General features: G+C 37.8%; 1 protein-coding gene across 7 annotated transcripts in view; it reads right to left on the reverse strand.

Moving 5' to 3' along the window:
* The window catches only part of PLXNA1 (plexin A1), a 405135-nt gene that overhangs the window by 174732 nt on the left and 212152 nt on the right, over positions 1–18251 (reverse strand). For all 7 annotated transcript variants that reach the window (XM_058168162.1, XM_058168161.1, XM_058168157.1 and 4 more), the window contains 4 exons: positions 15394–15494; positions 8970–9093; positions 8664–8817; positions 7501–7600 (listed from right to left, as the gene is read on the reverse strand). In XM_058168162.1, coding sequence (XP_058024145.1) covers positions 7501–7600; positions 8664–8817; positions 8970–9093; positions 15394–15494 — 479 coding nt within the window. The remainder of the gene's footprint in view (positions 1–7500; positions 7601–8663; positions 8818–8969; positions 9094–15393; positions 15495–18251) is intronic.

An 18251-nucleotide genomic window follows, 5' to 3' on the forward strand; every position in this document is an offset into this window, starting at 1 on the left:
AGTATCAGAAAAAGACCAATACTGGTACTCTTGATAGTATCGCATACAACCATAAAAGATGTCCACTACGCTTTATTTATCATCACATATCTTTTTATGCGACATTACTTAATCATACTGCTCAGCTATTCACTTTGCTAGAGAATACACAGTACTGAAGGAGATATAAAAATGTTTCTTAGTACTAGTTGCTGAGAATACATAAAAGAAAACAGCTGATGCCTTAGTACATTTGAAAGTGCACAAAGCTATTCAGACAGCCATGCATGTTGAAAAAACCATGCTAGACCAAGAATACTTGGAACAAATTAACTACATAACTTTTAATGCCCATTCTGAATGTTACATATATAAATAACACTTATACTTACTAGATTTTTCAAATCTTGCCTTTATTACTTTATAAGTAACACAAGGCAGTCAACATACATAATATTATTTCCTACAATTTTCCCCACAATAACAAACTGAGTTGGACTGAGAGAAAAGCAACCCAGCTGGCTGTCATGCCTCAGGCAGGATTAGAATTCACAATCTTTTGGTTTTTAGGCCCAGATCTTCATTAACACACCAAACTGATTCTCTTTTATTTATATGAAATAAATATATGAATAAACAGCAGTGTGCACTAAAAGCAAGTGCTGTGTGTGTGAGAGAGAGAGAGAGAGAGTGTGTGTGTGTGTGTGTGTGTTTGTGTGTGTGTGTGTGTGCTATATTGACAAATTGGAAGCAAAAATTGCTTAGAATTTGATTTACTATGTTACTTTTAGAAATAAGAGATCTTGCATTCTTCACCCTAGAAAGCAAACTAATGCATGCTTCAAGTTTACAACCTACTGAATAATATGGTTCAGAAGCAGATTCAATGAAAGAGAAAGAAAGAGCATGTTGTTTTCAAAAAAATATTTAAAACATACCAGTTTTCATTTTAAAAACTGTTTTAAAACATAGAAAAACATTGTCTAAGCAAATCCTGTAGCAAGAAGCAAGCTAAATTATGTAAGGTTGAACAGAGATTCAATTGGCATACTAACTGATTGCAAGTTAATGTACAATGACAAACATTTATTTATGTATTTGTTTTTATTTGATTGGACTTCTTTCTTTATGATGAACCTCAAAGTCAGATAATAGCAAAGGAATAAGGAAATTTTAAAAAGTCTTATTGTACCAGTGCCATCAATAGTTCTAAAGTGATTTTATAAATATTAATACAAACCATAATTTGCTTTTTAAAATAATTCATCTAAAATTGAAATTCAATCTGATAATAAATCAGCAACTGGGGCTGTTTACTGCAGAGGTTTTTTTGGCTCTTTTTTACTTTTTGCATATATTAATATTTAAAAACAGCATCCTTATTGTGCCTTTCTTGAACAAAACATACCCTTTATTGACTCGTTTATAAAGCCACTTTTGTTTGTGTTCATACACGTGTAAAAATGTGCACCCCATCTATCAGTGAAATATCTTTAGACTTATAAAATCAAAGAGAAACCAAATCCACATCCTTTTCTCCAAAAGGGATCAAGATGAAAAAGAAAGTCCTGCTCAGAAATCTGTCTCCTTCCCTGCCTGTACAATCCACCCCCTCACTGGCAACTATTCAGAAGTCAAAATATGTTCTCTAAAGCTGCGTTTCTCAACCTTGCAAGCTTTTAAGATGTCTGGACTTCAACTGTCAGAATTCCCCTGCCAACATGGGAATTCTGGGAGTTGAAGTCCAGACATCTTAAAGCTGCCAAAATTGAGAAACACAGTTCTAAAGGGACATCTGGTGGTACTGATTTCCCAGTAGCAGTCTTGGCATCACCTCTCTGTCAGGAAAAACTACAATGGACTTTCCTGTGTGCATATTTTACACTCTGCTGCCCAGATCAGAGTTTTAACTCTTCTATCCTGCTGTCCAACTTTCATACCCTAGAGCAGGAGTGTCAAACTTAAGGCCCATGGCCGGATCCAGCCCATGGGGTACTTAGATCTGGCCCGCAGGGCCACCCTGAAAACAGCAAAGGTCCAGCCCACGGTGCCTCTGCTAGCAAAAATAGAGCTTGGGAGGGCTGCTGTGGCCCTCCCAAACTCCATTTTTGGCCGCACAGCCTCCTGCAGCCCTCTGACAGCGAAAATGGAGCTCGGGAGCCCATTTTCACTAACAGAGTGCTCGGACCACCACAGGCATCCCCGACATGAGTGATGTCAATCTGGCCATGCCCACCCTGGCCACATCCACCGCAGCCACCTGAGGTCAAACAACATGCTAATGCGGCCCTCAGTGAAATCAAGCTTGACACCCCTGCCCTAAACCACTCTCTTGGACGCAGGAATTTTCACAGAAAACAAGTGCAGGCAAGTTCCCCCTTTCCTGCCCAGCAGATCTAGCATCAAGCAATAGATTTCACTGCAGGTGTGTTAAGCATCTTTTAGGCTTCTAGCATTTAGGCTTCCTAAATATTAAAAAGAAATCTTCCTTAAAATTATTGTCCGAACATTTGGTAACAGGACTTAAAATATCCCAAAGGTGCTTTTTCAAGAGGTCAGGGTTGAGGTTTGGGTTCAGCTGAAGAACTGACAAGCTGAAGAAGCTTCTTGGGTGAGAAGTGAAATGTCTTCAAAGAAAAACTAGAAAGTCCAGTTGTTTCTTCAAAAAGCACCTTTGGGACAACCGTGACCTGGATGTCTGAGAATCTCCATAGGATTTAAAATAATTACTTTGCATATGAAAATAATTTGTCAAATATTATAGCAGCATAGCTCTATCATGCATCCACAAATACAGCCATCGCAGCATGAAGAGCTAGATATGTATTAAAAGCAGATAGGAAAGATTAAAATTCATTTATTTCAATGATGCTTAAACAAATGCCTCTCAATATTCATAATTTTCCATTTCATTATTTCAGCCCACCAACCAGCCTCCCCAACAAATAAATATTTCCTAAGGAATAGATTCAGACTGTCCTTGTTAAATGTTTTTGCAGTAACTATCTAGATACTGTGGAAGTTATTTCTTCAAATGATTCTCTAAAATATGTATCTTAGTATATTGCAAACTTACATTTTATGGTTTTCGGTATGTAAACTCTTAAAAGTTTTTAGTTTAAACAATCTGAATAAAATAATCTGCCAATTGTTAACCAGATGAATTATAACTACAGCAATTGCAACAGCAACAGCAATAGCACTTAAGACTTACAGCGCATTCAGAAAGTATTCAGACCACCTTCACTTTGTCAGTTTGGTTATGCTGCAGCCTGATTCTACAGTTGTTGAAATTCAATTTTTTTTCTCTTGAATCTACACTCAGAACTCCATAATTTCAAAGTGAAAACAGAATTTTTGAAATATTTGTAAATGTATTAAAAAGAGAAAACTTAAATATCACATTGGCATAAGTATTCAGACCCTTCACTCAGTAAGTTGTAGCACCTTTGGCAGCAATTACAGCCTTGAGTCCTTTTGCGTATGACACAACAAGCTTTGCACACTGGATTAGATCTGCCATTCTTCCTTGAAAATCCTCTCAAGATCAGTCCGGTTGGATGGCAACCGTCAGTGGACACCCATTTTCAGGTCCCTCCAGAGATGTTCAATAGGGCTCAAGACAGGGTTCTGGTTGGGCCACTCCAAGACATTCACAGAGTTGTCCTTATGTTGTCTTGGCTGTGTGCTTAGGATCATTGTCATGTTGGAAAATGAACCATTGGCTCAGTCTTAGGTCCTGAGTTCTGTGGAACAAATTTTCACTGAGGATATCCCTGTACTTTGCTCCATTCAGCTTTCCCTCAACCCTGACCAGTCTCCCAGTTCCTGCTGCTGAAAAACATCCCCAGAGCATGATGCCGCCACTACCATGCTTCACTGTTGGGATGATATTGGGCAGGGGATGAATAATACCTGGTTTCCTTCAGATACAACATTTAGAACTGAGGCCAAACAGTTCAATCTTGGTTTCATCAGACCAGAGAATTGTGTTCCTCACAGTCTGAGATGCCTTCAGGTACTTTTTTGCAAAGTCTGAGCATGCTTTCATGCATTTTGCACTGAGAAAAGGCTTCCGTCTAGTCACACTGCAATAAAGCCCAGATTGATGGAGGGCTGCAGTGATGGTTGTCCTTCTGGAATTCTGTCCCATATCTTCACAGGATCTCTGGAGCTCAGTCAGAGTAACCATCAGGTTCTTGGTCACCTTTCTTTCTAAGGCCCTTCTCCACGGATTGCTCAGTTTGACTGGGCGACCAGCTCTTGGAAGAGTTGTGCCAAACATCTTCCATTTGAGAATTATGGAGGCCACTGTGCTCTTAGGAACCTTCAGTGCAGCAAAAAGTTTATTGTGGCCTTCCCCATATTTGTGCTTTGCAATAATCCTGTCTCTGAGCTCTGCAGGCAGTTCCTGCGACCTCATGGCTTTGCTCTGCTACAGCAAGCATTGTCAGCTTTGAGATCATCTATAGAATAGAATAGAATAGAATAGAATTTTTTTATTGGCCAAGTGTGATTGGACACACAAGGAATTTGTCTTGGTGCATATGCTCTCAGTGTACATAAAAGAAAAGATACGTTCATCAAGGTACAACATTTACAACACAATTGATGATCAATATATCAATATAAATCATAAGGATTGCCAGCAACAAGTTATAGTCATACAGTCATAAGTGGAAAGAGATTGGTGATGGGAACTATGAAACGATTAATAGTAGTGCAGATTCAGTAAATAGTCTGACAGTGTTGAGGGAATTATTTGTTTAGCAGAGTGATGGCCTTGGAAAAAACTGTTTTGTGTCTAGTTGTTCTGGTGTGCAGTGCTCTATAGCGTCGTTTGAGGTAGGAGTTGAAACAGTTTATGTCCAGGATGCGAGGGATCTGCAAATATTTTCACGGCTCTCTTCTTGATTCGTGCAGTATACAGGTCCTCAATGGAAGGCAAGTTGGTAGCAATTATTTTTCTGCAGTTCTAATTATCCTCTGAAGTCTGTGTTTTTCTTGTTGGGTTGCAGAACCGAACCAGACAGTTATAGAGGTGCAAATGACAGACTCAATAATTCCTCTGTAGAACTGGATCAGCAGCTCCTTGGGCAGTTTGAGCTTACTGAGTTGGCGCAGAAAGAACATTCTTTGTTGTCCTTTTTTAATGATGTTTTGATGTTAGCTGTCCATTTGAGATCTTGCGATATGATAGAACCCAGAAATTTGAAGGTTTCTACTGTTGATACTGTGTTGTCAAGTATTGTGAGAGGTGGAAGTATGGAAGGGTTTTTCCTAAAGTCTACCACCATTTCTACGGTTTTGAGTGTGTTCAGTTCCAGATTGTTTTGGTTGCACCACAAGGCTAGTCCTTGACCTCTCGTCTATATGCGGATTCTTCATTGTCTCGAATGAGACCAATCACTGTTGTGTCATCTGCGAACTTCAGTAGCTTAACAAATGGATCATTGGAGATGCAGTCATTGGTATACAGAGAGAAGAGAAGTGGGGAGAGCACACAGCCTTGGGGGGGCCCTGTGCTAATTGTACAGGTATTTGATGTGATCTTGCTTAGCTTCACCTGCTGCTTCCTGTTTGTTAGGAAGCTTGTGATCCACTTACAAGTCTGTTCCGGTACCTGTAGCTGGTTTAGCTTAGTTAGAAGAATGTCTGGAATGATGGTATTGAATGCTGAACTAAAGTCTACAAAAAGGACCCTTGCATAGGTCTTTGGAGACTCAAGATGTTGTAGGATGTAGTGCAGAGCCATATTAACAGCATCATCTGTTGATCTATTTGCTCGGTATGCAAATTGCAAGGGGTCTAAAAGCGGATTCGTGATGGTTTTCAGGTAGGAAAGCACTAGCCTTTCAAAGGTTTTCATGACTACAGATGTTAGAGCAACTGGTCTGTAGTCATTTAGTTCCTTGATGGTGGGCTTCTTCGGCACTGGGATGATGGTAGAGCGTGTATAGAGAGCAGTGTGCCTTTCCAATCATGTCTAATCAATTTAATTTACCACAGGTTGACTCCAATCAAGCTGTAGAAACATGTCAGCAACAATCAAGAGAAATGGGAGGCATCAGACCTAAATTTCCATGTTGTTGCAAACGGACTGAATACTTATGCCTGTGGTGCACTTCAAGGTGTTGGTTACCACCTTTAAAGCACTCCATGGCTTAGGACCGGGATACTTATGGGACCGTCTTCTGCTACCACATGCCTCCCACATGCCTCCCACTGACCATAGAGAGGGTCTCCTCAGGGTGCCGTCAGCCAAACAATGCCGTCTGGCGGCCCCCAGGGCGAGAGTCTTCTCTGTGGGGACACCTGCCCTCTGGAACGAGCTTCCCCCAGGACTTCATCAACTTCCTGACCTCCAGACCTTCTGCCGCGAGCTGAAGACGTATCTATTCTTCCGCGCGGGACTGGCATAAAATGGGTTTTATTAGGATTTTAATGGGGTTTTATGTTGTTATGTATTTTATATTTGAATTATCAGGCAATTTGAATAAGTGTTTTAATTCTGATTTTATTGTATTGTATTTATGTATGCTATTTTTATCTGGCTGTAAACCCTGAGTCCTTCGGGAGAAGGGCGGTATACAAATTAAATTATTATTATTATTATTATTATTATTATTATTATTATTATTATTATTATTATTATTATTATTATTATTATTATTATTATTATTATTATTATTATTAACTATAGAATCAGGCTGCAGCATAACAAAATTGACAACAGTGAAGTGGATCTGAATATTTTCTGATTGCACTGGATTCAGATTCGCTTCATTGTGCTTTAGTGCCCTCTCTAAGTGGTTTACAGAATCAGTTTAAATGTTTACAGAGTCAGCGGTTACATTGCCCCCAACAATTTGGATCCTCATTTTACCGATCTCAGAAAGATGGAATGCTGAGTCAATCTTGAGCCAGTTAGAATCGAACTGCTGGCAATCAGCAGAATTTGTCTGCAATATTTCATTCTAACCATTGCACCACCACCATTGTTTGCTGTGAGAGCTCTAAACTCTATGCAAGAGTGTAGAGCTCTCATAGATGCACATAAGTCCAAATAATACTGCCAATCATGTATCTGCATCTACACAGGAAGCACTGTTCTTCCAAGAATTAAGGCATTTTTCCCCCAGTAACTAATCTTTTCAATTTATGTTCTAAGTCGATTTAATACTGGTAAGGGTTTTGTGAACCAAATTTCACAAGATCAATCACAAATATAAATACCAACCATCCTAAGGAAATGTATATAACTATCTCTATAGAATCAACATATGGTTATAATTAAATCTTGTTATGAAAGTACATACATGCAGCTTTAGTTGCCTAGTTTTTGGGCCAAATCATATTTTATCAGCCAAGCAATGGTATAATTTTCCTTAAAATAAATGTCAACACTGGAAACAGTGTCCCTTTTCCCTCATTTGATTGCTTTTACTATATAATATTCATAGCCTTCTTTCAGAGCGAGTCCAAAAACATTCAGAATAACATGTATTTTAGGTTACTTACGATTGGTGAACACTACAGTTGTAAAATACAAAATCCACAGATGCAAACTTCTTCCCTGTCTCTTTGGACTTCAGATAAAGCTTTACCACTCGCTTATCACCTAGAAAGAGAACAAAGCAAGCATAAAGAATCAGAAATCAACAAACTGATGATTGGCGCAGACGTCTGTAAAAATAAAGACTTTTAATTTGACCGGATTGGAATACATAGTTCTGACTGAATTGAGAAATAGTCTCAGTGAATAACTAAGACATGAGAAAACATTAATCATGGAGGAAGATGATCCATCCAAACCACTTTTCTTCTTTCTAGATAGCTTTAATGATTTAGAGAGAAAGTAATCTTGCTTAGTGCAAAACTAAAAAAAGCTGGTGAAAGACTCTGATAATAGATCTTTAACTGCCTACTGCAGAATTTATATCTGGCATTCTCCACCTTAAATACCTCTTTAGATCTAATCTGGAAACTTTCTGAAGATGTAATTGGCAATAGTGTCTGATTGAACTTTTTAAAAATGGGAAACCAAAAGCAAATAAAACTCAATGAAAAATTAGCCTCAGCAAATCACTGGTTTGGTCTCAAGCTACTCTATCCAAGTTATTATATCTAATGACAAACTGACTTTTCCAGTCCCTCAATTAATATGCACCTCAGTTATTGCCCTTTTTTCTCTATTTACATGTTACCTCTCCCTTGGGTCAATATGTTATATCTTAAGGGATTTTTATTTCTCTGTAACAAAAACAACCCAAGTATCCGAGGTCAGAATAGATTATACCATCTGAACAGAAGACTAAATTATCTGCCTTCCATATAGAGACAGAACGTATTTTAGACAGTACTTATTATTACCTAGAGCAATCTTTCCCAACTTTGGTATTTTGAAGTTGTGTAGACTTCATCTCCCAGAATTCCCCAGCCAGCAGTGGGGAGTTCAACTAGGTGTTGACATATATACATCTTACACATTGCCAAAAGTGAACAATTTTGATCCCCGAGAGAAAGATTTTGTAATGGAATAAAAATATTACAAGACGTATAGAATCAAAATAATAAACTACATAGACTGGCTTAGCTTTTGTATTACTTAAATATTTGTTGAAAAATCCCTCAGTTTATTCTATATTTAACTGCTGCAGGATGATGAGATGATATTAGCTCACCTTGTCCTCTGGTAATAGGTATCACATCTTTTGTAGATGGAGAACTACAGTAGATTCTGCCATTTTCAATGCGGCTTTCAGATTCAGTGAAATCTTCAAAAGAACAATTCACACCAGCCAGGAGATCAGGAACATTCCAGGCTTGCAAAACCAGCTGACAGGGGGGAGAAAAAACTATTCAGTGACCTGTTGTTTTTTTTTAAAGGAGTCTATAACAAAACCTACATGCTTCACCATCTTAAAGAAATATACTGTCATAGTATTTAAATTCCACAGTTATATGGAATTTAAAGTAAAATGACCCACCGGGACTTCTGACATGGTGACTGAGATATTCTTAGGTTGAACGGTAAGTTGAACACATTGGTGCAGATCTGAGGCAAAACGCTGGTGTTCATCAGCTCGATCACAACGCTCCTTCCGAGAACAGCTGTGAAAAAGCAAAAAAGAATGTCTGTAAGACTGTGGTAATCTTTAGCTACAACCAATAATGTTCTCATTATGTTGTTATATTGATGATTAATGATATGCAAAGACTGATCTTATCTTCATCTGCTAGTTCATTTTAGTTTTATTTAAATTCTAGTCCATCTTTCATGACTGCTTTGCCAGTTACAACTGAAATGGAATAAAAGTTGCACAATTAAATGAGAAAGCCCTTAATGCTATTCCTATATTACACAAATAATAAGAGAGACCATAAATATTATCAATTGAAAACATGCTTCACAATACATACTGAAACTTCACATTCAAATAATCACAGAAATATTTCTTTGGTAATTCAACTTATTTTTGTAAATTATATTTTGCTGTTGAACCCACATCCATGTTTATAAGAAAACTAACACCTAGGTCAAGATGGCATTCAATGTCTCAAAGAATCTTGCTGGGGGAAAAAATAAAGATGGGCTTTATGCATCATTTTACAAATTAATCTTAATGAGAAAGGAATAAAGGAAACATTTTACAAACATAGGTATATCTTCTCAGAGGAAGCCTTAATGATAGTACAAAAGTTTGCTCCAAGAAGGTTATTAAAATTTATGTTTTTACCGCAATAAAATCTGAATTTTGAAAACAAGCTTTATTCTTCTGTTTTGGTTTGCTTGTTAAATTAAATTTCAATCTTTCTCTCTGAAAATTAGTCCTTTAAACAAAGAAACATAATAATAATAACAGAGTTTGAAGGGACCTTGGAGGTCTTCTAGTCCAACCCCCTGCCCAGGCAGGAAACCCTACACCATTTCAGACAAATGGCTATCCAACATTTTCTTAAAAATTTCCAGTGTTGAAGCATTCACAACTTCTGCAGGCAAGTTGTTCCACTTATTGGTTGTTCTGTCAGGAAATTTCTCCTTAGTTCTAAGTTGCATCTCTCCTTGATTAGTTTCCACCCATTGCTTCTTGTCCTGCCTTCAGGGGCTTTGGAGAATAGCTTGATTCCCTCTTCTTTGTGGCAGCCCCTGAGATATTGGAACACTGCTATCATGTCTCCCCTAGTCCTTCTTTTCATTAACTAGATATACACAGTTCTTGCAACCATTCTTCATATGTTTTAGTCTCCAGTCCCCTAATCATCTTTGTTGTTCTTCTCTGCACTCTTTCTAGAGTGTCAATATCTTTTTTACATCGTGGCGACCAAAACTGAATGCAGTATTCCAAGTGTGGCCTTACCAAGGCATTATAAAGTGGCACTAACACTTCATGTGATCTTGATTCTATCCCTCTGTTTATGCAGCTTTTTATGCAGCTGTGTTGGCTTTTTTGGCGTATGCTGCACACTGCTGGCTCATATCTAAATGGTTGTCCACTAGGACTCAAAGATCCCTCTCACAGTTACTACTATTGAGCAAGGTACCACATATATGGTATCTGTGCATTTTGTTGTTGTTTTTTTTCCTAAATGTAGAACCTTACTTTTTTCACTGTTGAATTTCATTTTGTTAGTTAGCGCCCAATGTTCAAATCTGTCAAGATCCTTCTGTATCTTGAGCCTATCTTCTTGAGTGTTGGCGATTCCTGCCAGCTTGGTGTCATCTGCAAATTTGATGAGTTCCCCATCTATCCCCTTGTCCAAGTCATTGATGAAGATGTTGAAGAGTACTGGGCCTAAAACAGAGCCTTGGGGTACTCCACTGCATACTTCCCTCCATGTGGATATAGTTCCGTTGAGGACTACACCTTGAGTGCGGTTGGTCAGCCAGTTACGAATCCATCTGGTGGTCGTGCTGTCTAACCCACATTTTTCTACTTTATCTACTTTATCAAATGCTTTGCTGAAGTCCAAGTAAATTATATCGACAGCATTCCTCTGGTCCACTAATTTTGTCACTTTGTCAAAGAATGCAATGAGATTAGTCTGGCATGATCTGTTTTTGACAAACCCATGTTGGCTTTTGGTTATTACTTTGTTTGCTTCTAGGTGTTCAATGATTCATTGTTTGATTATCTTTTCCAGAATTTTCCCTGGTATTGAGGCCAGGCTGATAGGTCTGTAGTTTCCTGGATCTGGTTTTTTTTTTTTTTCCTTTTTTGAAGATGGGAACTACATCAGCACTTTTCCAGTCCTCTGGCAGCTCCCCTGTGCTCCAAGATCTTTGAAAGATATAGTTCAGTGGTTCTGAGATCTCATCAGCCAGTTCCTTCAGAACGCTGGGGTGTAATCCATCTGGTCCTGGTGATTTGAACTCATCTAGGGTAGACAGGTGTTCACTTACCATTTTTTCCCTATTTTAACTTGTGTTCCTAATCTGTTTTCTGTGGTGCTGTTTTTGATAGGTTGGATTGTTTTTTCCTTTTGTGTAAAGACAGATGTAAAAAATGAGTTAAGTAGATCTGCTTTCTCCCTGTTGCTTATCACCTTCTTTCCACTTTCTCCCAGCAATGGGCTAGATGTTATTACTCATTAAAGTTAAATTTCTATCTTTATGATGGGATCTTAATTTCATTTGCAATTGTGCATGGGTTATTAATGATGTAACACAATAATCTAACAAATACTTACCATGCTGAACAGCTTCTTAGTATTCAGTGTTTGTATAAATGGTTGCAAGTGTGCGGTGAGCTTTTACACTTGATATTTACAAAACTACTACCTGATAAGTCACAGAATAGGAAAGAGTCACAATATGTATTTCATCCAATATGATGATTATGCAAAAAATCCTTCAGAACTGTATTAGCTTATGAGACCTTTACTTTTTTTAAAAAAAAAAAGTAGGAAAGACAACCCATTCCACTAGCAAAACATGTTTATCTAAAAGCTAAGAGAATATTCCTAAAGTTACAAAATGTCTTGTAATTTGAACTAGTTGATCTGGATACTATAAACAACTGCTCCTTCATCTCTGTAACGGTTTTTCAAATATGCAAAGATGAATACTACGATACCCTGAATCAAGTCTTCTTGGAATAAGCATATGCAATGCTTACAATCTTTCAACATAGTCATCACCATCCTCCAGACATATCCTAACTCATTAATATTCTTCTTAAAATATCACAGTCAAAACTGCTTTTTTCACTATGCAAGAAGAAGGAGTCAACAGTACGAGTAATTTAGCAGTTAAGTTTTACCTAGCAGGTATGAATAAGAAAGAGTAACATTGAGAGTCGTTCCTATTCTGTGACTTTTCATGTAGTGGATTTGTAAAGATCAGCAAGTTCATGGCAGAGTCAAAATTCAAGCTGGGAATTTTGTGATTCAGTTCTCAATATCTGTATGACATTGATGATGCAACTTTATACCTGGGCATTTATATGTCTGAATTAGATCCGTTTTAAAATTTCTGTCCTTTAATATCCACCCTAATTAATTCCATGCTCTTCCCATCTCATGTATTGTGGTTTTAATGGAGCTGCAGTCCTGCTTCAATTTCCTTTGAGCCTAACAGTTCATCACACTCATCTATGCTCTCGATTAAGCAACTCCAAGCAATTTCAAATAAGCAACTGCAAATATTCCATCTATTTCATCAAAGGCAGCCACTCGGCTGCCTCCGTAGCACTGTTCTATCCAGGTATCCTGCCTCCATTAATAAGTTTAAATGGGTTTCTTTAACTTCTCCTCCCTGCATTTGTGATAACATTATTTCATTATAGAAAGCATTTAATTAAGCAGAGGGCAATACAGTATAAGCAGATACACATGCATCTTTCAAGGTCTTGGTAATCTCAATGATTTATCTCGCTAGCAAGTGCCAGCATGACACTGCACAATGGAGTTTCTGAGCCACTACAACATTCCACCTATATCCTTGGGATGCTTCAGGGAAAGAGATGTCTTTGAATTTTAATTAAAATGCTCCACATGGCTAAACAGTCAGGACTCTGTAGCTTCTAACAACTTTTCCCCCTCAAGCCCAAAGAAAATCACCCCTTTAATGTCTTTCAATTTTTGTTTTGCCCCTTCTCTTTTATGCTTTCATTAGTAACCCTATATGAGAGGCCCAGTTCCTGAGTTAAAGACACCGAATTGTAAGTTAGTTTTGATCCGCAGCAGCAGATGCACATGATCGTCAAAGAAAACCAGACAAATGAGTTATAAAAGATAATGTCTTCTTCATACTACTCCTCTGCAGCTAAAACAGGGCTAGAGCTGATTCCCAAGAATATTTCTCTTTTGCCAAATGTTCTTGGACTGGCATCACAACGCTGCCCCAGTTCAAGCCAATTTCAAAAGTTAAGAATCTCAACTTTCCCAATATGACAAACAAGAAGCATTGGGGTACCTGCATTTGAGGCATCAACCAACATAACTTTGATAGCTACGAGTACTGATATTTCATGCTGAGCAATCAAATTGCATTCATAAAAGTATTAAGAAAGTTTCTTTAAACTGTAGACTAAGATAAAATATTTTCAAGCAGAAAGAATTAAATATGTTACGTTAATGCTATTACCCCCACCACCCACCCATTTTCCATTAGTCCAAGTAATTTAATATCTAAAGTCATTATATATGCATAGGGGTGTATGTGTGTCTGTATCACTATTAAGATGCTGCATACCCTCTCTAAATAAAAAAATCATGGACAACTAGCCTCAGGGCAGCAAACTATTTTGGGGAATGTGTAGTCTGTGTCAATCTATGCTGGAATGAGGGTGACTCCTGCTGTGTTTCAAGATAAGAAGTAGAAATTGTAGTCCTCAGCCACCCACACATCAGACATTCAGAAGCTGCTGATTCAGTAGACAACTGGCAACTCGGAGCTGGTTGCCATCAATCAGCTTTACAGCATTAAGCATTTACCACAGAGGCAAGAGGAGACTAAGTATACATACCATACATTGAGGTTTACTTCTCTCAGCTTGAAATAAACAGGTGAAGTCTAACAGCAATTCTTTGCTCTATTCTCCCCACTGTGCTGGTTCCACATTCATGCAAATCAGCAGGATGAGGGATTTCTGGCAACTACAATGGACCGAATTTTTTAATCCCTACGAAAGTTTGCTGAGGTATCCTACCATAGGAAATTCAAGGTTGAATCTGCATGACAGGACGACTCACTCAAGCAAAACAAGTAATTTCCCCAACAGTACAAAAAGAATTGATAATGTTGCCCTTATCCTTACCATAGTTATAACATTTTTATGAGTATGCACAGCGCTTCAATCTTACTACTGCAATCTTATAATAACTCCATAAACTCAATATTATATAAACATGAGAGAGAGGGGGGGGGAAGAGAGAGAGAGCACTAAGAAATAGCATTTTCTTTAACTGAGTTCCATTAGACAGAAAAATGCCACAGCTTCCTGCCTTTTATTTTTTTATAGAAGTTAACCAGGTGCCACCAAAAGCCCACAAACAGATCAAGAAATGAATTCCTTCTCTGGCTCTTCCCTCATCACTTCACATTCAATTCTCTCTTGTTTTTGAATAATTAGATTTCATAGCAGCATTGTGACTAATGCACTCCAAGCTCACCTCTTGTCAAGGCCGTCTGTCATTTTTCAACTCTATGCCTTCTACCATTTTCTCTTTTTTTTTTCTATCGGTACTTCTTACCTTAGCACACATTATTTAAAGAATTGTTTTTTGCTTTAGCTTAACTTTAATATGGCCATCTTTTGCTACTTTCCCTTGTTTAACGCTTTCAAAGGTTCCGCTTATGTATTTCATGCTATCATATGCTTGATGGTAGGAACTACGATAGTTAGATGTTACAGAACATAATATTAATACATTTTTTTTATTTTTATTGATGAAATTTAACAATTAAAACAATTACATTAGTGATCATACAGTAAAAATGCACATCCTAGTGATTCAAATAAGCTAAACAAAAGAAACAACTAGTATCTATATAGCATCAGCAAGAAACTTGTTCAATCTCTAAACTTAACATTACATGAGAGATACTTTGTGCTCTCTGAAGTTAGTTGTTTTCTTACAAGGTGTTTCATTACCCAACTAGGAAACTTCATCAGTACTAGGTCTGTGCTAACATTGATGATGTTAGCTAATTGGGTAATGAAACATCTGCAATGAAACAACCAATGAAAGGATCCCTCAGCTCAATCCTGAGCTACAAATATTCTCTTCTAATGTACATCTAGACCATACAGAACCATATTGTACATGACCTTATTACTAAATTGAAGATTATTATGTCAGACATAAGGCTTCCACAATGGAACAAAGTTTTTATATATAAATAAAGGAGTGTGGAGAATAGGGAGACACACCATCAAACCAAATCAAAAGACTATTCAGCATACTTACATGTTATGTAGGACACACCAACCACAGTGAGGATCTCTAGAACCCAAGCACAGTGCACATGTTGTATATTGCTCGCAGCTTTCCACTGGCACACGAGTCACCTGGGGGGACAAGCACTAGTGTTAAATAAAATCTTACTTCAGAGACTTTCAAGCTGAAGTTCTTATTCAAGTGAATTCAGTGCTTTCTCTTTTTCCCCATTTACCATCAGACAACTGAAAATAGTCCACTCAGTTTCAGCATCCTGTTCCCTGGTTACAAGGGAAGAAAAAGTGAAAAATCCAGAAGTAGGAGCTAAAATAAGAGAAGTGCACCCCACTTTGTCATGGTACCAGCACTATGGAATGAGATTCCTCCTGAGATCCATGTAGCTTCCACCCTACTTTGCATTCTGCAAAACCTTTGGACTGTTCTTTATACCTTGAGTTAGGGTGGATAGTGTCCTGCTGCATTTGGGGCAGGGGAAGAGTCTGTTTATTTTATTTATTTATTTATTTGTCAATCATATATAACATTTTTTTAAATTATTTATTTACATTTATATCCCGCCCTTCTCCGAGGACTCAGGGCGGCTTACAGTGTGTAAGGCAATAGTCTCATTCTATTTGTATATTTACAAAGTCAACTTATTGCCCCCCCAACAATCTGGGTCCTCATTTTACCTACCTTTATAAAGGATGGAAGGCTGAGTCAACCTTGGACCTGGTGGGACTAGAACCTGCAGTAATTGCAGGCAGCTGTGTTTTAATAACAGGCTTCTTACAGCCTGAGCCACACCACGGCCCATATTATATATTATATATTATGTTATATATAATATGTTTTAGCATATTATATATAACATAATATGCTAAAACATATGAAGAACGGTTGCAAGAACTTGGTATGCCTAGTTTAATGAAAAGAAGGACTAGGGGAGACATGATAGCAGTGTTCCAATATCTCAGGGGTTGTCACAAAGAAGAGGGAGTCAAACTATTCTCCAAAGCACCTGAGGGTAGAACAAGAAGCAATGGGTGGAAACTAATCAAGGAGAAATACAACTTAGAACTAAGGAGAAATTTCCTGACAGTTAGAACAATTAATTAGTGGACCAACTTGCCTGCAGAAGTTGTAAATGCTCCAACACTGGAAATGTTGGATAACCATTTGTCTGAAATGGTGTAGGGTTTCCTGCCTGGGCAGGGGGTTGTACTAGAAGACCCCCAAGGTCCCTTCCAACTTTGTTGTTGTTGTTGTTATTGTTGTTGTTGTTGTTGTTGTTGTTAAGATAACAGGTAAAAGTATAAACATAATTTGGATACATCAAAGAGTAAGTAAAAAGGAATATTAGGACAGAGATGGTAGGCATGCAGGTGGACTTATGCACGCCCCTTACAGACCTCTTAGAAATGGGGTGAGGTCAACAGTAGACAGTTTAAACTTAAAGTTTTGGGGGTTTGGGGAAGAAACTACAGAGACAGGTAGTTCATTCCGGGCATTGATCACTCTGTTACTGAAGTCATATTTTCTGCAATCGAGTTTGGAGCAGTTTACCTTGCGTTATTATCTGCTCATGTATTGTTGTGTTGTTGAAGCTGAAGTAGTCATTGACAGGCAGGACATTGTGGTAGATAATTTTATTTACTATGCTTAAGTCATACTGAAGTCGACGTAGTTCTAAATTGTCTAAGCCCAAAATTTGGAGTGGCATAAAGGATTGGAGGACTCTTCTTATGAAATATCTCTGAATCTCTCAATTGTATTTATGTCCGATATGCAGTGCGGGTTCCAGACAGATGAACTGTATTCAAGAATTGGTCTAGCAAATGTTTTGTATGATCTAGTTAGTAGTACAATATTACCAGAGAAGAAGCTACACCAGATTAGGTTAACAACTCTTAGTGTCTTTTTGACAATGTTGTTACAGTGGGCTCTGGCACTTAGATCTTTAGAAATAAGTACTCCAAGGTTCTTGACAGAGGACCTTACTAGGACTTGCCATGAGTTCTTGTTCTTTTTAATAATTTTATTATAATGCATTTTCCAGTTTGTTTGTTCTTGCCAGTGCATAAATTATATAAATTTAATTTAATATAATTTAAAAAGGGCCTTGGCTGAAACAGAGATGCACTTCTTGGCAACTCAAGACAATGATTTCCCAACACCAACTCTCTCTGTTTAAATACTATGTTACAACATTATGGTGTTGTACTAAGGGGAAGGAATTATGGTTACCAACCATCTTTTAAACATTCAATTCTCCTTTGATATAGGTAATTGGGAAGGGGTGTTATGACAACCAGCTGTTGAAAAGAATATTTCATTGCTTCTGCCAGAAGAAAACGCCACTGCCTTTGTGAAACAGATGGCAAGCACTGAAAAAAGGTGAGGCAGAGGACTCTTTGTCTACCACCCCAATTGTTCTCCATGGACTACACAACATGATTACAATGCAATCATTAAGGGGGGAAAGCAATTCAGTTAGCATCGAAAGCATTCTAGAATTCAGAATTATGTTATCGTTCCTTCAGTTTGTTCTGCTACTTCAAGGGAAGCATACTTTTTTCCCCTAAACTGAGATCTCCACTTAACCTTTAAATAATGTGGTAGGATTACACTCCAGAAAGTATGCAGGACCTTGATAAGGTAGTTATTTTACTGTAGACAATTACAGCAACTATGATTACCCGCTAGGAAATTCTCTGCATCACATCTAAATATTTTACTTTAGTGGCTATTGGGGGATGGGGAAGGGGGAGACTTTTGTTAATCTGCATGTGGCCACTTTTGGCCTAATATTGCACTGCCTCAAATACATAACCTTCACAAACAGGTAGAAAAGACTATAGTTTTCCCTAACCCATATCTTCTACATA

This window comes from Ahaetulla prasina, chromosome 2 (genome assembly GCF_028640845.1).
Source record: "Ahaetulla prasina isolate Xishuangbanna chromosome 2, ASM2864084v1, whole genome shotgun sequence".
Classification (NCBI taxonomy): domain Eukaryota; kingdom Metazoa; phylum Chordata; class Lepidosauria; order Squamata; family Colubridae; genus Ahaetulla; species Ahaetulla prasina.